The sequence below is a fragment of the Trichoderma virens genome, assembly GCF_000170995.1.
Source record: "Trichoderma virens Gv29-8 chromosome Unknown TRIVIscaffold_90, whole genome shotgun sequence".
Lineage (NCBI taxonomy): Eukaryota > Fungi > Ascomycota > Sordariomycetes > Hypocreales > Hypocreaceae > Trichoderma > Trichoderma virens.
Window position 1 is genome coordinate 1,306,378 of NW_014013659.1, and position 19,147 is coordinate 1,325,524.

The following is a 19,147-nucleotide window of genomic DNA, read 5'->3' on the forward strand; positions in this document are numbered from 1 at the left end:
TGATGGAGCTAGGACCTGTATTAAACATGATGTTGGTAGTGCTTTGTAGTACCAATGCTAGTAGTATTATCCGCTGACCTGCATGGAGCACTCGTCGTAGGAAAAGGGGGCCGATGGAGCGCCCAACAAGTGGCGATATCGATCTCCAAAGTACGGAGCAGTACCCCATTAGCACTCCGGACCACGCCCCGTATTGCTCGATGAACGCATTGCTTCCCGCGCTCGTGCTTGCAGGGCATGCGAGTCAATGTTTATGCATTTAGGCAATCCCGGATGATGCGGTGGAGCATCTGCACGAGAAAAAGTTATCTCAGGTACAGGCAGATACGAGCGGGAATCCTGGCGAGCGACGCAGCATGAATATGACGGTTGAAAACATGTACTCGTACAAGTACTCCGTATAAGGTGGCTCCATCAGGCAGCGAACAGAAAACGCCAGGACAACAGGTCATCGAGTTGATGAATGCTTGTACTCCGTACATGTCCATTATTGGTACATGTAATGTGTCACAGTCAGCCTCATGAGATCAGCCCAGCGCCCGCTCTAAAAAAAGACGCCGTAAGGTATGCGGTCCCCTATCAGGGTCGTTTCTCAGGGCGAGGTTGGCCAGCCTAGCCGCTGTGGCTTCACCCTCGCAGCGACCCTCGCACTGTCCTCGCCAACCACCCGCTAGTGTTTCAGGGGCTCTAACCGTCCAGCTCTGGCCCCAGTCCAATCAGTCCAACCCAATCCGATCCAATCCCGCCAAGAGCCTCACGTCCAAACCACGTCCAACGACCGACTTCTCTCTCGCGACCTCGTGTCTCTGGCACTTCAATCCCTCCTGCAAGGCGAAACGGCAAATCTTCCTTAGGCGCCTGGCCGGGCTTGATCATGATGATCTCACGTGCTTCGCTTGGTCATTCGTCGCAGCCCCGATCTGCTTAATCGCAAAATTCCCCAGATTTCTGGCGCGAGGGTTGGAGAGGGGGCTTCTGAAACATTTTCTACTGCCAAGTGCCTCGGCCCTCCAAAGCTCCCAACGGCCGACTCAGAGTATCCGATATAGGTGCTCTGTACCGTCTCTCTGGGTGTGTGTGTGCATGCGAGCAACCCCAAAAAAGAGGGTTGATTTGAACAGCTACCTCCCGGTTAGTCGCCATGGAGCGACCCGACCGAATGCCTGCTGGCATGGGCGCAAGTCCTGGAGCTGCTCCTGGACCCCCCGCCACTGCTCTCAGGGGCATAGGCATAGGCATGGGCATGCCCGATAATAACAATCCATCTCAGGCACGTCGTCCTCCTCTCACCACTGCTCCTTCGAACGGCCAGCAGCCGCCCATGATGCCGCTTCCGCCGCTGCCCAATGGCCGGAATGGCCCGCCTCCCAATGGAAACCCGCCTCCTACGCCCATCTTGACGGCCGCCCAAGTTATCAGTCTTACCCGCGAGGCAATGCGACATGCCCTCGAGAATGAAAGCCAAGCCGTCGACGTCGGCCCCGGCCTCAAGTCGGGCGTTACCATCGATCTGAGCCGTAAAGGCATACAAAAGCTCCCCGAAGAGGTGGTTGATATAGTCAAGAATGAGCTGGAACGGTGAGCAGCCAACAGTCTTTTTTTTTCCTTAAGAAGAGGAATCACCAACATAGAGATCATGTTTGCTGACTACTAGGCGTTACGATATAGGCTCGCCCTATCACACAACCAGCTTTCGTCTTTGCCCGCCCGCTTTGCCGAGTGTGTTTCGCTTCGATACCTCAACATTAGAGGCAACCAGATCAAAGAATTTCCCTTGCCTGTACGATCCCACATATCCCTTTGCTATGTCTTACTGTTACATGGACTAAACCTAACATATGCATTAGCTTTGTGAGCTCAAATCTCTCGAAATCCTTGACCTCGGCCGTAATCAGCTACGAGTTTTGCCGCCCGACATTGCAAGGCTTACGTCCCTCAAAGTTCTTTCGATCCCAAAGAACCAGATCCGGGAATTGCCCGTTTGCCTAGCCGAAATGGCCTCGCTCCAAGTCCTCAAATTTGAAGGGAACCCTATCAGCTTTCCTCCACGGGATGCGCTGCAAATACCCTCTCCAAGTCCTTCCGGTGAAGGCTCTGGAAGAGAGGGCGAGGTGACAGAGGTGGCTATTACGGCTCATATTAAGAAGTTTATGAAGTTGCATGTCATTAGTGGTCGTGACGCGGAGGCGACTGGCGACGAATCTAGCGAAGGCACTGACACTCCGCGGATGCCTCTCCGTCGCATGCCAAGTGGGCGATTCCCCATCAAAGTGAGCAACTCTGATGTGACGGACATGCGGATACCTAGCATTGGAGCGCGACCCCCTCCCCCCATCCCCTCGCGATCGCATTATCGAGGCCTATCACAGCAAAGCACCACCACCCGTCGTCCTGGCGTTATGCCCTTGACCATTGGAAATATCAACGAGCGTGGACGGAGCAACTCCGAAACTTTGATGCACTCGGAGAGATCCAGTAGTCGTCAGCGTCGCATGGGAATACTCGCAAAGAAGGCGCCGTCAGATTTGGGCACGCTCGACGAGGTCGAGGGCAGCAATAGATGGAGTCACTACCGAGGGCTAAGCCACGGCTCTGCCATGCAGGGAACTCAGGCTGCGCCGTCCAAGAGCCCAGCAACACCTACCGACTCTCTACAGCGACCAGTCTACGTACGAAGGCTTTCCGTCCTCCCCGAGCGCCGTCGGGAGTCTAAAATCTTCGACCCCGTCATCGAAGCTGCCAAGGGCATTCTCTATTCAGTGTTTCAAATTCACCCCATGATCCAGATGCTCATGACCCTGACGAACGATGGCTCGGCAAAACGCTCGAGTCTCGAAATCGTTTTCTACAACACCAACTCTCACGTCGAAGAACTGGAACAGGAAATCCAGAAGCATGACATGGCAGTGGCGGAGGACGATGAGCCGCCGTTCGGAGACAATGCCAATGTTCACCGCGCCTGCCAGACTCTGGTCGGGGCGTATGGCCACGTCTGCACTCTATTGGCCGATAACATCGATACTTTTGTCAACAATGGAGATGCTCGTTATATCCGGACGCTCCTGATGTTGATATATAACAGTATCATGGAGCTTCGTGTCACTCTGTCTTCCGTGTCTATGGAACACAGCAAGCATAGTCTTCCCACTTTGGAAGCCCCCGATAACGGCAACACCATTAAACCTTACTTCCGTGAGGTAGCTGCGGCTGTTCCTGCGGCTGTTCCCGCAGCTCAGAAGCCAGCTCCCCCTCGGAATCGCAGCGGTCCCATTATGCATAACCCAAGCAACCTCAGGGTGGCCACCGACATACCCGTTCCGTATAATAACGGAGGCAGTCGCACTGCAAGACTTGCATCGGCGACGCCCAGGTCCAACGACTCGTTCCCGTCATCGTTTGGGCGCGATATCAGCTCCGACTTTTCCGAGGAAGATGCCCAGTTCGACAAGATATACTTGGCTTTGCAAAGGTCAACAGATGTCGTTCTTCACATCTTGCCCAACTTTAATGTTCAGTTGACGGGAGGTATCCGAAACGCTATGCAACAGCGAGCCCCGAGTGCCATGATACGAGATTGGAAGAATCTCATTGCCATGTGTAATGACGCTATTCAACAAACGGAGATTTTGAAGAACCGATTATCTCTCATCAAGCTGAAGGACCCAGGAGTGCGGTCTCACGCAGGATTTTGGAGCCTTTGCAGCAATTTTATCTCGGCCTGGACAAAAATGGCTTCTAAGATCAAGTCGGAGATTAATGCCATTCCTCTGCCGCCTGACACTAGAGCTCGATTGCGGCCCATCCATCAAAGCATGAAGGAGACGAGCATCATTATCATGAACTCTCCCTGGAATTATATCCTGAGACCAGCCGGCGGTCCGCCGGGGTCCTTTCCACCAGGCGTTCTATCGCCAACCACGCCGCAGGTCCCAATAACGCCTCAAAGCGCAGCCCTAGGCCCGGCCATGCAAGCCACGGTTGCCACGCCGCAGACGGGATCGTTTGCGGCGGTTTTCCAGGGCAACGTCTTTGATCGCGCGGATACACTCATGGCCAACCCTGGCATCTCCATGTCTCGCACCGGCACCATGTCACGGGGCCACTCTGGATTCAACTCGCTGTCGTCGATTTCGTCCATGTCATCAGATGGCGTGCCGACACCATCCTCGGCCTTTAGTCCTAGTGTTCAACTAGGATCCGCGCCATTTCGTATGAATGGAGGGAAAGTAGCTCTTTGAAGCATCTTCCCTCTAGATTTTCAAAACCAAAAGCTAGTTATCAGTACTGATTTGTTCTTCTCTTTTTTTGCTCTTTTTTTTTTTTTTCTTCGTTTGGATCTCGCCGTGTTGCCTTGGCCGGCGAAGGGGATTCTTGCATAGCACGTACTTGAATGGATTTCACGAATGATTATTGTTGCTTTGGAACAAAATGTTGGCTTGAGGACGGGATGCTGTTACGTTCATTTTTTTTTCTGCATAGCCCTGGAGTTATGGTTTTGTTATGACAATACTTGGTGTGATGGCATTGAACGGAAGATGGCCCCCCGACAAGATCCTTCAATACCGGAGTGCCTTTGGACGGACATATCTAGACTCTAGGGCAACGATACCACGACGAACAAGTTACTAGTAGAGGATAGAGAAATGGGAAGCACAAAGTGTTGGTGTATATTAGATTACCTGTCACGTTGACATTTTTCTTCTTTTCGATTTTTGTGGTGGAGGGCCTTGGGGAGGAGGGAGAATGCAATAAAATTGGTCAAAGGTTATCAGAATGTACTTTATGAAAACAATGTAAAGTGAGTGGTGCATCTGAATTTTAGAAATGACAGAAGACCGCTGCCTCTCGTTGACAATGTTTTATTGCTGGTACCTCACTGGTACATCACACTGTTTGAAGTTGCTAGGCTCTCTCACAAGGCCATATAGCGCCATCATTTCCAAACACTTACAGTTGCTACCCTGTATTATGATGTAGCTCAATCACTTCTTGAATACTTGGTTGATGCCATGACCATCCAAATATTGGCGTTGAAATCGTGCCGTGCTACAGCAGCTGATGTTGTAGTAAGCGGCAGTTAGCCTTGCATATGATCCTTGCCAACTGCCGACTTGCCATGCACCCCACAGCACCTTCCCTGCTGGCAGCATGATGTCAAGCAACCTTGGGTTGGATTGATAGGGAAGGAGTGCAGTTGAGGTCCATGCCTTGGGCCTTTTGCCTCCCTCAACGTCCACCAAATTTATACCCAACTTTATACACCAGTGTGTATGAGATGGAGTGACATCGCATCGCTACATCCAAATTGCTGTGCTACGCCAAACGTTGACGGAATAAAGCAACAAGAGACGAGATAGCAGAGGGGCAAAGAGAGGGGACCTGACGAGACCTGAGCTTCAGCACCTCCTCTGGCGCAATGTCGGCAGCATCGTCCAGCGGCCTACGAAGGGCCACAAACGCCAGCAACATGGCCGGCCCATCGTCGTCGCCTCGCTGGTTCTCCCAGACTCAGTCCGCCTCGCCGCCGTCCGCCCCGTCCGTGGTGACAGCCTCGGCCGCCGCCACAGTCTCGCCCGCGCCCGCGCCCGCACTGCAGCCCACGCTGCCCTCGGCCGAAACGCAGCGGCACGTCTCCGAGGCGCGCGCCGCGGTGGTCGCCTCCATCGGCAACATGCTGGACTCGGAGCTGCAGTCGCGCGCGAGCATCTTGCACGAGAACGCCGCGGCGCTGGAGAAGCAGGAGCGGGACGTGCTGCGCGCCACCGAGGGCCTGCGCAAGGAGACGCAGAAGCTGAAGACAGAGGCGGACAAGGCGGCGAGGAAGGTCAAGGAGCTGGGCAATGTGCAGAACTGGGCCGAGGTGCTGGAGCGAGGGTTTCTGGTGCTGGAGGAGACTGTGAGGCTTGCTAACGGAGGGGAGGATACGGATGAGGATGGGGGCAGTCAGTGCAGCTGCAGCTGCAGCGAGTGCGGCAGGGAGTCAGATATGAACGACGAAGAGGACGAGGGCAACGATAGCGGCAATGGCAACGCCAACAATGGTGTCGATAACGGTGCTGAGAGGAGAATGGATGTGGATGGCATGTCCGATGCCAGTCGAAGCCTGATGGACCTAGACTCAAGTACCGGCACGGGGCGAGCAAAGGGCTCCGAAACGGCGTCTATTTCGACGGGGTGATGTCTTAGCCTTTTAGATGCATGGCAACGATGAAGAGATGGATATAACACAGAGGGGTACGTGAATAGGTTAGTTGCTAGGTAGCCGCGTCGCCATGAGGTCAGATAGATGTATACGCCGTATAGGTATGTAGTATATTAGTACCATTGCTATCCTACTAATTAATCTGTCTGCATATGGCAAGAAATCGTGTTACTTCGTTATACCTCTGAAGCTAGTCTATCAACCCGACTTTATTTCCATCGGCATACTCGGCCGCAAGTATCACTACAAGCTCTTCTCGCTAAATCATGTGTATGGATCTATAGCGTAAACCCTCTTACAACAGCCCCGGAAGAATGACGAAGCGCTTCTTCTTGTACTTGTCGCCAAACTCCTTGCGGTATGCCCTCTCCTTGCCCTTAGCCCAGATGAACATTTGCACGGCGCCAATGATGATGAAGAGCGCAACAGACCAGTCGCGGCTAGCCGTGATGATACCCGCCCAAGCCAGAATCTCGTACATGTAGTTGGGGCAAGTGACGAGCGAAAAGCCGTAGCCGTGCGGGATCTTGCGCTCAGTGCCGCCAGTCGATCGCAGACTAGCCAGATACAAGTGTACCAGGGCGTTGCTAATCTCACCAAACAGGTAGAGTGCGGTGCCAACGGCATCGACGATGGGCTCGTTGGCGCGGGCGGCCAGAGACCAGGGGCTGTAGTAGATGGACCAGGCGCAGAGGGCGCCGGAGAAGGCCCAGTAGAAGAAGCTGTTCTTGAAGATGTTGCGGGCGGGCATGGTGTTTGCGGAGAACTTGTGGACGAAGAGCGTCTCGAACTCGCGCTTGACGAAGTGGGCAACGATCATGCCGAAGCTGAGCCACTGCGACGGCGACATGGACGGGTCCTTGAGCAGGTACGGCCGGGCAGCGACGGCAGCGACGTGGATGAGGATAGGGCCCAGGTATTCAACGACAAAGACGGTTCTCCAGGCGATCTGGAGGCCTAGATGGTGAATTTTGGTCAGTCATAATGCATTGACTTGTAGAAAAAAAGAACAATGCTGGAAGGCATACCGAGGTCCTTGACCAGCACTTCGCCTGCCTCGGCAACATCCTTGTCCTCTGAAATCAGGGCCTTGCGGTCCTTGAGCGTCTTCCTGGTCGACGTGTAGAACAGGCCAATGCGGTTGTGGTCACTGAAGCCAGCTTGTTTCGCAATCAAGATCTTGACATCTTCGACCGTGGCGTTGGCAGGGACCTCGATGGTTGGTGGAAGCTTCTTGATCGGCTGCTTGGGAGCTACCAAGTCGAAGACGAATTAGTAAGGTTTTGCCATAAGAAATTAATCAATGATCAACTGGTTTCATATGCAGCGACGCCATAGAGGACTTACAGCGATTCGTAAGCTTGAGCGTCGTTGGAGGAGCCATTTTGACACGAAGAGCTCTGGTGAAGATGGGAAGTTGAAAGGGAGTAGATGCGAGAGTCGTTGGGGAAAAGACCAGCTCCAACAAAAAATACGGCTTGGCGTTAGTTTTCTCGGGACTTAAGGCAGGTGGGGTTCGGAGGGTGTCTTCAAGGTACGCGGTACGGAAGGCTTGGTAGCGGGGTACGGGCCAAGTTACCTGCGCTGAGCAGCAAAATCACAATACAGGGGATGTAGCAGTGAATCAGCTCCGAGGGACTGCTATACTGTTGATGAGGTACTGGGGAGTTGCTGGGGGATGTTTAGGCAGGCTATCACATGTGAATTAAATTATGAGAGTCATCAGGTGTTTGATTGGGGGAATCTCTTTCCCGAACAGCTATTGTAGAATTGTTAAACGCATTCTTTTCGATGTCAAGAGTTGCTATGGTTAAAGTAGCTTCACGACTTCATCGTTCACCCTCAGCGATCATTTACCTCCACTGTTAACGTGGCACAATAAGAGTACACATATGGGGCTATGAAATGAATAGATGCTGTCATCAACTTATTCTCCTGCATCTTTCTTACCGGTATCGGTTGATTATTTGCCTTGATCGCATTGTGTTGTTGTTACACCACGATTCGCCTTGTTTCAAACTCCAGGTCGAGTGAATGAGCAATCAGCAAAACCTCGTCCTTTGGGCCAACAATAACTATTCTGCTCCACAGTCTCGTTTCAATCTTTCCGAGAGATCCAAAAACTTCTAACTGATCCATGGTGAATAAACAGAACGCTGCATACTTGCGGGTCAACACCAACAATACCTCCTGAATCAAATACCCGGCAGGCAATGAGTCCACCACAGATAGGTGTCATTGTATTGGATAGATACCTGGTGAATCTACTTAATATTAAAGCATACTGTCTTTTTTCATTTCTCATCTTAATACGTGCTCTTCTGATTGCTTGTTCCATCTAATAACCTTGAATTATCCTCATTTCGTGTCTTGGCGCTTCTCCTATAAGCTACAACACCAATAATCCACCTGTGATAGGTAGAATTCCTCGTCACATACTACAAGAATAATCCTTAACTCGGGTATTCACCCCACTGTTTTGATAAAGGCTCTGAGCTGTTGAGTCCTTTTAACAATAAACTCGGGGGTGCTTGAAATCTCAGGCCAGCTGCCAGCTGCCAGCTGTAATCCCCAGTTCCAAGTCTGGGGGCATGTGGCTTATGTTTCCAGCTGAATCAACAATTGTCCATTCGATAAAACACCATTCGTGACAGGCAAACAGCCTGCATCTCACTTCATTCCTCCGCAGTTTTCTTGGACTCTTCCCCTATCGCGACCTCAACATCACCGAGTTCCTTGCGTCTAATATTCTTTTTTGGCTCCTTGAACTACACGGCGAACCACTCTTAACGCTATGTCGGCGACACAAGACTCTAATGGAGTAATGAACCCATTCGCGATACCCTTCATTCCACTTGCTTCTTCTCAACCGAGCTTTCCTACGCGGCGTACCAGAAAGCCTCGCTCGACTGTGTGGGCTGAGGGACATGAAGGAGATGATGCTCTACTATTTCGAGACCAGGTAATGTCGAGCGACATAGGAAAGGGGGCCCATGACTCCTCTTTCGCTCGTTGTTTCGCCTCATTTATCACGCAGACCAGGTGCGAGGTTTCACAGGCCCACGCGGCTGCTAATTGTGTGTGTGATCAGACACCCTGTCCCACTACTCCAACCACTGGCCGATCTGTTGGTCAAAACACTTCGTCTCAAATTAGCACTGAAGTTTTAGAGAATACCTCTCATGGCACAGAAAGTGATCGAAACCAGGGAGAAGGCAGCTTTGCTGCTGGCAACAAGATTATCGAGAGCTCGGGTCTAACCGTTGGCAGTCAACGAGCTCTAGAGTCTCCTGAGATTAATATCCCTCAGACACATCGCATGGCCCGTGAAAAGGCTGCGTCAGACACAAACAATGATGCTTTCCTAGGCAATGTTCGCTCCCACAAGCCATGTAAACTGGGATTCAGTAGCTTATCGAGTCGCAGGGTCCGCAGGCCATTTCCACAGAGGTTGTGCCAACACCGGAGTTGAGGCCACCGGGCCTGTACCCGTATTTCATATACCCAGTTGTCCCTCCATTGCCATATGGCGGTGGTCATTCTATTTATCCGCGTCCTCCAGTGTTACCTGTTTTGCCATCGCCGCCGCCACCACCAGGACCTTGCTTTCCATTGCTTCACATGGTTCCCTGTCAGATCATGGATGTCTCGACGGGTCAACCGCTGCCGGATCTATATACTTTTGCTTTCAAAGTAACCTATTGGTCACTACCAATTTTTGCTATGCCAAATCCTAGCTTCCAGATTCAGGATCAGAACCCATATCCTCTTCAAGAGGAAATGAATGCCAGAATCCATGGACACCTGGCACATAGACCTCATCATCCACCATCGTTAACACAGGCATTAAATGCACCAGGCAGAATTGATGAAGTGCAAGCTTGCTCATCGGTGGGTGATTTCTGCTTTGAGTCCCAGGACGTAATCCGTCACTCTGGTTGAAAACTTGGAGGCTAACTCAAGAGCAGGGCCTCGACGAACCTAGAGCGGTCGAGTATTATGGCCAAGGCCTGGCCGAGAAATGCACGGGTAAGAGACCTAACGCTGAAGCCGAGCTGCCAACTGTTTACCAGGGCTGCACCGAAGAGACGGGGTCGCTGTCAGCTGTCGCCGGCCCGCAAGCTGGAAAGAAAAATGATGGAGTTGAACAGCTGCTCCAACAGGGCTGCCACGTGCTCTTCAGCTCTCAACATCATCACAACGCGGCAAATGAGTCCATCCAGCCAGGTAAGTCGCATTTGCCCAGCTACCACATCATTGGACACTGATAAAAGATTGATAACGATGAAATAAAAGACACCTCGCCTTTCATGATGCACCCTGCAAACAGACCGTCAGCTAAATACTCAAGAAAGGGTCAAGCTTCCGATAGATCGAGCCAGAACCAAACCCCAGCTGAGGTTGCATCATGGTCGCAGTCCAAGAGATGGCTAAGCTCGGAAACCAAAGAGCGCAGGGCGTTTCAGAAGATGATGCTTAATCTTCAGTTCATGAAGGCCGACCAGTCACCCTTTATTCCGAAGACCCCTGCTGAATTGACCAAGTTCAAAATCTCTCTTGCTGAAGCTAGACAGCAGAAGCTTGCCCACGAGGTCAGCATCCTGGAAGAAAAAACTCGACAAAAAGAGCTAGCGAAGGCGTCAGGCTTGGCACTGGCATCTAAGCCACAAATCACTCTGTTCAACGGACGAGACATGGGCGACAGGCTTTCTCCAGTGTTTGCTGCTCAAAATTGCTTCAATAAACAAGACGTAGCTGAAGTCAACAGTCGCGTCGAATGGCCCTCGCTAGCTGAGCTGAAAGAAGAAGGCGACAGACGCACAAGATGTGGCCGATACCTCCCCCTTCCTCGAATCAACGTTGTTGCTATCAAAATCCCGGAGGGAGAGCAGGAACACACCTACAAAGTAGACGGAACCATCTTGTAGGAGAAGAAGGCCGTGAAAACTGGCTCCTGGAATATCCCTCCCATCACGTCATCACTTGAAGACGACTCGGACGATTTGCCGCAACTCGAGCTCGCCGACCTGAATGGGTTTTTGAGGGACTTTGTATTGGATATTCAGAAGAACGGGTCGTGAAGAATGCATCAACAAAGGCGATAACAACACGGAGTCATCACAAAATCGTCTGAGAAGGAGAAGGCAGTGTCAATTTTTCGATAGGGCTTTGGACTTTTCGATATGACGGGGCAAGTCAAGGGAGACGAAATCTCACGAGATGCAACTGACAATAAGAATGAGGCAAGAAAGGCAATTAGGACGAGAGAAGCGGGAATTTTGTCAATGTATAAAATCTGATCAGGTTATGGCTCTAGCTGAATGGTACTGAAATCTCACAAGTAATTAAATGGAACGATACCTGTAATCTCATAGAATTGTCGAGGCTGCTACAACAGGCCAAGTGACAATCACCACTTACCACGTCAAGCGCTCCCAGTCGCGACTACCCAGAACTAGAGCCTGAGGGGCTATTTAGCGAGAAACGCGCGGTCACGTGAGCTCAACAACACACAATTTTTTCGTGCGGAATAACGCACAGCCGAAGAAGCCCTGAGATGAGGTACGTACCGCGGGCTAGCGCAACCCACAACCACAATTTTCGACCCAATTCAGTCCTCCACTCTTTCGAGCTCGACAAAAGTTTCATTCCTCCCACATCCGACAAGTCGATTGCCCTGGTGAGCACCATTATCATCAGGTAAGTTTTGCGGTCGTGATCTCTCAGCAGCATTCAGAAGAACTTCAATTCGTATCGACATTCATCTACGACTGCGAGAAACGAAAAAGGTTTACTCTTTGCTGCTGCTGGAGGGAATCGCCGTCAGCCGCTTTTTCCTTCCAAATTTTCCCACCCTTTGGAAATTTTGATTCAGAGTTGCTAATACCTCTTCCTTCTCTCTGAGTATAGAACTCGCAATCATGGGTATCTCTCGTGACTCTCGCCACAAGCGCTCCGCCTCCGGTGCCAAGCGTGCCTACTACCGTGCGTACCATGATATATGAAAATTCCGAAAGCCCGTATGATCTTAGGACATACGTTCTGACCTCCGTCAACAGGGAAGAAGCGCGCTTTCGAGGCTGGCCGCCAGGGTGCCAACACCAAGATCGGCGCCAAGCGAATCCACACCGTCCGCACTCGCGGTGGTAACCACAAGTACCGTGCTCTGCGTCTCGACTCCGGTAACTTTGCCTGGGCCTCCGAGGGCTGCACCCGCAAGACCCGTGTCATTGCCGTCGCCTACCACCCCTCCAACAACGAGCTGGTCCGAACCAACACCCTGACCCGTAGCGCCATCGTCCAGATCGACGCTGCTCCTTTCCGACAGTGGTACGAGTCCCACTACGGACAGCCCATCGGCCGTAGACGCCAGAAGGCCCAGGCCGCCAAGGAGGGCAAGGAGGTCGAGGAGGTCAAGAAGAGCAAGTCCGTTGAGAAGAAGCAGGCTGCTCGCTACGCCGCCAACGGCAAGGTCGAGTCCGCTGTTGAGAAGCAGTTCGAGGCCGGTCGTCTGTACGCCGTTGTCACCAGCCGACCTGGTCAGTCCGGCCGCTGTGACGGTTACGTCCTGGAGGGTGAGGAGCTGGCTTTCTACCAGAAGAAGCTGCACAAATAAACTCACAATGGCGTGAGTCGGATGGGTGTTCAAGGATTTTTCGTTATCTTGGGCATTTTCAGGGCATGAAGAGCTTTTTAACACACAAAGCATCAGAATGGGTCCATAGGGAAATGAAAAGCTTTTATGCAATCATGTTACATTTTTCACGTTGTTTCATTCAAGTATGATAATGATACAAGAAACAAAACAATTCAAAACACCGTCTTTCCGTCTGAGCCCACACTTGTACAGGTAGTACCAGTAGTAATCCGCAAGTAATGTATACCTACACCGATATATACGTAACCCGTCCGGAATGGTGCAGTATTATACCGCCTATACACTCAAAAAGCGAAAGAAAATTTTACCAAAGGTAATTTTACTATTTTAAAGCTTGCACCAGTGGAGTCCATCTATTCTCATTGATAAAACATGATATTTTCCCTCCCGCATCTCTGCAAAAATCTGTCCTAAACGAGGAAAATAAAAACATGCATGCCAGAATCCTGCTAGAGCGTGAATACTGTTTCCCCCAGAGTCCTTCATCTCATCACCAGCCAGTTAGACTTGGCCGGGCATATGTACTGCTGATCGAACCACTAAAAGAAGAAAGAAGAAAACTCCTTACAAAAATCAAACTTTTTTTAACAACAGAAATTGGGGCGAGATAAGAAGAAGGGAAGGGGGAATATGGTAGTCATGATGGTGAATTGGATTCTTGTAGAACCATGAGGTGGTCATAATGCGCAAAGAAAACAAGAGGGAGGGGTGGGAGAGTGTAGGGAGTGTAAGAATAGTTGAATGTGGTGATCGCATTTCAAATTTTAAGAGGAATAAAACCCTAGACAAACTGACGCTTCAACTCAGACCACTTGCGGCTCAGAGTCTCGTGTTGACCAGCAATCTGTCGAATATAGTTAGTTTTTGTTCAATATTTTTCTTCGCCCCCAAAAGTGGCGGTGTAGGCAATGTTGAAGACTGAAACTTACCTCCGCATATCGCAGCTTTGTCTGGACTAGCTCTTCTTCCAGCTCAGCCAATTCCTTTTCAACCTTTTCGTTCTCCAAGTGCACCTTTTCATTGCGCTTCATCAAGTCATCGCGCTCAAGTTTCCAAGTTTCCTCAATCTCAAAGGGCTGTTTCTCAATCACCTTCTTGAGCTCTTGAACTTGGTTCCTGAGGGCCTCGACCTCATCCTTGAGTTCGTCATTCTCAACCTTTGTGTGGACGAGTTCTGTAGCAAGGTCAGCTTGCTCGCGATCGGCGACCTCAACTCTCTCCTCCAGCTTTCGGACTTGGATTGTAAGGCTTTGGTTCGACGTTCGGAGTTCCTTGACTTCAGTTTCTCGGTCCTTTTCGGCTTTGGTCTTTTCTTCCCACTCTGCAGTATATCCTTCGAGAAGCTCCGCGGACAGTTTGATTTCGCAGGCATCTCTCACCAGCTGATCTGCTCTGTAAATCTCCTTGTCAATACTTGAACTGGAGCTGCCAAAGAAGCCGTTCTCCAAGAGACTACCCTGGCTAGGGTCCTTGTCGATGTAGACATCAAACAGCTTATCTTTTAGATATGTAGTGAGTTGCTGCATGTCGGAAATCTCCAGCAGTGTTGCCGTATTCTTTTGCATCAGAACAATACCAAATCGAATAATGGCGGAAAGGCCCTCTGAGAGAATCAAGTCATAAATTCTCAGGACAAGCTGGAGGGGGAAACGGTAGGCGAACAGCGTGAGGAACCATGGTGTCGCGTATAGGTGGGGAGAGATGCCCCTTCGGTGAAGGTGGCAGTACAAGGCAGGCTCAAGGTCCTCCAGCAGCCGCTCAAACTGATATAGATGTCGATGAAGTCCAGGCATGTCATGAATAAAGAGATCTCGCAGGCCGTAATGATTCATCAGGCGGACAAGCAGGCAGAATGCCTCCTGCTCCGGCATGTTGAACAGCAGGGGCATGATCAGGAAGTTCATGCCCTGAGCATAGCCAACACCTTCGTCAAAGAGAGCATACGCCTTGCAGACGCCGAAAAGACCCTCCTGAAGTCCCGCGGCAGCTGCATACTTAGAATAACTAGTGCGGGCGCCAAGGTCACGACGAATGACCTTCTCCAACCTCTGAATGGAAGCAACGTCTTCCTTTTCCTTGCGCATCCGCTCCGCCACAGCCGCAGCCTGAGCCTTGGCGATGGCCTCAGCGTTCTTGTCCTCTTTCTTGTCCTCTTTCTTGTCACCCTTGAGGCCTGAGCCACCTGACTGTTCAGAGTTAACCGATGACGCAGACGACGCTACTCCATCACCGCTCTGAACACTGAGGTTGGCATTGCTGAAACTGCTTGCTGCCGTGCTGCTGCTGTGCCGATTCCTGTTTTCCTTCTCCGTTCCCCTAGCAAGGAGGTCTCTGTAAACTCCCTCCAAGTCCTCACTCTTGCTCTGTGCCAGCACTTGCCAAATGACGCCGCGAATGGCACTAGGAATACCCGTGGCAATAGCTTTGTTCAACTCCTCAGCACTTGACCGCGCAACAGCAGCGGGGCCTTCATAAACGACCGATTGCCAGAGATCCCAATCAACCTGTGATGGCGCCGTCTCCGACGGACCAATGTTGATGCCGGATGCCGTTCCAGGTGCCAAGTTTGAGCTTGGAGGGGGCAAGGGGGATAGGGGTGGCAAGTCAGCTGCCGGCAGCGCCTCGCCTTCTGTGGTTTCGTCTGGGATATCCTCAGTATTCACGGTCAGCGGAACGCCAGATTCCTGCTGCTGCCGAAGCACCTTGAATCGATCTTTGAGGCTATTTCGGTTGGATGCCTTGCCATCGCCCTCTCTTTCTTCCTCAAGCTTGCTCAACATCATCTCAGGGTTGCTACCCACAGTAGCGACGGAGCTAGCAGTGTTTCTCCGGGCAGATGGCTGGGTGACCGAAGTCGAATTGACGTCTTTGTCTTTGCTAGAGTTCCTAGACAGCCAGGAGAACGGGCTGGTCAGTCTCCTACCAGTCGGTGCAGGGGCGGGGGTGGGAGCCGGTGCCGCAGCTGGAGTGGCGGTCGAGGCAGTGGGAACAGGCGGCAAGCTCTTGTTCGGCGACGGAGGTTGTGCAGCGGCAGTGGTATTGTTTAGAGAAGTTGTTCTGCTCAACTGATCCTTGTCAGAGGGGCTCGCGGGTTCTGCCGAGGCAATTAGCGACATGTAAGCAAAAATTGTGAAGACGGTGAGAGAGGTGTACCCTGGTGTTGTGGGGCAGCATCATCGTCCAAATTGACGACATCGAGATTTGATGTGTTGGAGATGTTGGAGATGCGATGTGAGACTGGTGATGAGTCGCGTGATGGCGGATCTGGCTTTTCCTCGCTCTTGACTGAATTGGCCTCTTCTTCGTCTTCCTCCTCCTCCTCGCTGTCACTATCAGCATCGGATTTGGTGGCATCCTGCTCCGGCGGGGGAGGTTGAGGTTTCGAGGCAGATACAGATCTCTTGGTCAGGGATCGTACAGAGGCGGCGTCAACGGCGTCTTCGAACGTATCCTGCTCAGCGGTCTACACTATTAGTCCTTGGCTTGCCATGTCAGGTGTTGTGGTGGGACGACGCTAGACATACCGTATCAACATCGGAGTCGGTAAGGGACGGGCGTCTCTCCTTGAGCGACGCCTCGGCCGTGTGCTGGGAAGCTGCGTCGTCTGGCTGCGGCATGGCTCCCTTGGTGATTTGCTTGGCCTAGAGGGCGTTTATACGGCGTGTCAACAGGCACCGTTTAGCGACGAGCCATCAAGAGGCTCTATAGAATCCCAGGCGTGGTTGTTTGCTGAAGAATATCTTTTGACGGTGTGGAGGTGGAACCAATGCAGTATAGATGACAATCGTAGCAATAAGCAGGAAAGCAGGAAAGGACTCGTCAACAAAGGACAAGCCTCGCAAGAAATGACGAATGCTAGTGTTGTGCGTTGCCGGCTCGTCCCAGCTGGTATGTACAGTTCAAGGTTGAGAGCTTGGAGATTTTGTCTCAGGGAGCATGCAGCCAGCATGGATGGGATGGAGTCTGCACTTGGTCTTCAAGCCGCCAAATGGCACGTTTCCCCTGGCTGGCTGCTAAGCTCAGTGGTCTCGACAGTGCGCAGTGGGGGGTGCGTAGGTGGCTTTGGCGGGTCTTCAGAGCCTAACGTCTCCCGTTCTTTAAAAAGAAAAAAAGCCACCTGCACTCTTCCACCGCCGGCCAAAGGGGGGCTAGTAGTATCGTAGTAGCTTTCCCATCGTTACAATTGGCACGCACGGAGGCGAAATTGTTCCGCGCAACTGATAACAGCATCTCTACTCTTCTGGCGGTGTCCAGGGTCGCGTGCTGCTCTCCTCTCGACGGGCAGAGATCACCAAGCGGCAGCTATTCGGCAACGCTGGACAGATATGGGTGGGTGGGTTTGGTGGGTGGCCTAACAACCCCTTTTTCCGTCTCCTCTTTTCGCATGCCGTTTGCTCGGGGCAGGTCGGCGGGTTTGGAGAGGGGGAAAAGCATCAATTCACTTGATCAGAGAGCTCCATCTTGCATCCGTCTACGGATTGTATACAAGCATGCTACAGTACCTGGCCGGATTTGCAAAATGGCGTGGCAAAGACAGAAACGATGAAACTCAATCCTCCACCTCCAGCCAGCCCCGCGATAGACGAGCGCCAGGGTAACTCGGGGTTCTTGAAACATTTTCCGCTTTGGTAGTACCCAAGTCAACAAGCGGCATGTATTGCTACCTAGATGGATACCGTACGGACTTGTCTCGCATCTGGCATTCAACCCCAATCTGGAACAATGCCTAAATTCTCTCACGATGGTGCCTTTGACACTAGCCCGCCGTTTTGACGGTCTGTTTCAGAGCTCCATAGCAGAGAGCTCATCACGCTCAGGCTATGTCCTACCTGGGTAGCATCGGTACAACCATATACTGTAGCAGCATTCACTTCGTATTTGTGCACCTGCCAGTACTCCTCGAAGGAACCCCCATTTTCATCATGGATGGAGGTTGAGAATTCTCAGTGAAGGTGTTGGGACTCCAGGGTAGGCCTACGATACCCACCTTGGATAGCCATGGGACCCTTGCTTAATCTTTTGCCCACTACTGAAAGCAGAAGAAGCATGGAGCACATGAATAAGATATTGACGTGGAATGTGCTTCAGAAGTTCATTGGCAACAGTATTAGACTACAGGCACAAGGAAGTGGTCGTGACCATTTAGAAAGCGAGTATCACCAGACAGGCGCTCTACCGTCATGCGCACAGTACAACGTGCATCATGCGACCATCACGGATCCAAATTAAGAACGCTGACGCTTGGAAGTCGTTCTAGCTGTCATGAATGCCCCCAGATTCGAATCAAGCTGACTAGCTGCAATGACAGGGTGCTAGCTGGGGTCCGGGTTGTTTTATCGACATTCCGCATATACGGAGTTGTAGTCTAAACGTTTGTTGATCAATCGAGATTGATGAATGGGATCTTGTTACACCCGTTTTAGGAAGCAATCTTTTTTTCTTCTTCATGCGTATATTGTAATACCAACGTAGGGAGTAGTCGGACTAAACTATAGCTTATGAGCTTTAAAAGTATCTACCTATGGATATATGCCATCCATGCACGAAATTGTATTGCAGACTACAAGCACTGCTACAACGACTGCTACAACGACTGCTACAACGGATAGGAGCATTGAGTGGGAAGTATCTTCAAGATAGGTACTAGGTTAGTAGATCAGCTCTAATACGACCCACAATATCGAAGCCTACATATACTTGTGGTAGCTGCACGGATGAGTAGTAGAATTCAGACCTGTGGTTAAGCGGATTAAGATTTGCGACATCAGTTACGGGCAGCATCTGTGTCTTTTATGTTCTTGGCTGCGGGTAGCATATCAACTGCCCTGGCAGGTTTACCTTCAGCTCTAGGTGCTTAGGCATCAAAGCAATTTGCCTCAAGGTTCAAAATACTACCCAAAGTCCAAGGCTACCAGAGTTACCTGTATGTTGGCAGAGGTAAGTCCGCTGTCTTGTGTGCCCAAGAGTGAGCAAATGCATGTATGATCTTGCAGCCATTAGCAGGTGCTAATTAATGTCGGGTGCTTACCAGATAGGTAGTTGAATATTCCCGCTCTCTAGGTATACTTACTTATAATAACCCTTGCCTTAGACCTTAGCACCTGGTCCGATTCTCTCGATGCGATTACATGTAGATTTCCCTTCCAAGGTTCCGAGCTCTTTAATTGTTCTGCTTTCGGGTAGGCAAGTCCCTATCGGCGCCGCCTGGCTGGTACCAACGGCACACGGTGCAAGGACAAGCCCACTCATTGCCCGTAGAGTACTAGCCCATCACCCTGCTAGCTATA

At 51.3% G+C, this 19,147-nt stretch overlaps 6 protein-coding genes across 6 annotated transcripts; 4 read left to right on the forward strand and 2 right to left on the reverse strand.

The window, feature by feature from the left end:
- Positions 1–1,324: 1,324 nt before the first annotated feature.
- On the forward strand, positions 1,325–4,238 carry TRIVIDRAFT_56842 (uncharacterized protein; the record flags this gene model as incomplete). The annotated part of the gene is made up of 3 exons (XM_014095475.1): positions 1,325–1,578; positions 1,669–1,780; positions 1,848–4,238. The coding sequence occupies 3 exons, from the start codon at positions 1,325–1,327 to the stop codon at positions 4,236–4,238; spliced, it is 2,757 nt and encodes a 918-aa protein (XP_013950950.1).
- A 1,178-nt stretch (positions 4,239–5,416) lies between these two features.
- TRIVIDRAFT_65497 (uncharacterized protein) lies at positions 5,417–6,178 on the forward strand (the record flags this gene model as incomplete). The annotated part of the gene is made up of 1 exon (XM_014095476.1): positions 5,417–6,178. One exon carries the CDS (start codon positions 5,417–5,419, stop codon positions 6,176–6,178), a length of 762 nt encoding a protein of 253 aa, XP_013950951.1.
- Positions 6,179–6,301: 123 nt separating this feature from the next.
- Positions 6,302–7,586, reverse strand: TRIVIDRAFT_232312 (uncharacterized protein; the record flags this gene model as incomplete). The annotated part of the gene is made up of 3 exons (XM_014095477.1): positions 6,302–7,159; positions 7,231–7,455; positions 7,550–7,586. The coding sequence occupies 3 exons, from the start codon at positions 7,584–7,586 to the stop codon at positions 6,498–6,500; spliced, it is 924 nt and encodes a 307-aa protein (XP_013950952.1).
- A 1,410-nt stretch (positions 7,587–8,996) lies between these two features.
- TRIVIDRAFT_206344 (uncharacterized protein) lies at positions 8,997–11,130 on the forward strand (the record flags this gene model as incomplete). The annotated part of the gene is made up of 4 exons (XM_014095478.1): positions 8,997–9,575; positions 9,614–10,093; positions 10,171–10,429; positions 10,499–11,130. The coding sequence occupies 4 exons, from the start codon at positions 8,997–8,999 to the stop codon at positions 11,128–11,130; spliced, it is 1,950 nt and encodes a 649-aa protein (XP_013950953.1).
- A 719-nt stretch (positions 11,131–11,849) lies between these two features.
- On the forward strand, positions 11,850–13,035 carry TRIVIDRAFT_217060 (uncharacterized protein; the record flags this gene model as incomplete). Its single annotated transcript, XM_014095479.1, has 3 exons — positions 11,850–11,902; positions 12,113–12,187; positions 12,262–13,035. 2 exons carry the CDS (start codon positions 12,124–12,126, stop codon positions 12,816–12,818), a joined length of 621 nt encoding a protein of 206 aa, XP_013950954.1.
- A 612-nt stretch (positions 13,036–13,647) lies between these two features.
- TRIVIDRAFT_123239 (uncharacterized protein) lies at positions 13,648–16,323 on the reverse strand (the record flags this gene model as incomplete). The annotated part of the gene is made up of 3 exons (XM_014095480.1): positions 13,648–13,704; positions 13,790–15,944; positions 15,998–16,323. Coding segments are annotated over 3 exons (2,538 nt in total), but the record flags the coding sequence as incomplete, so codon positions are not given.
- Positions 16,324–19,147: the final 2,824 nt, after the last annotated feature.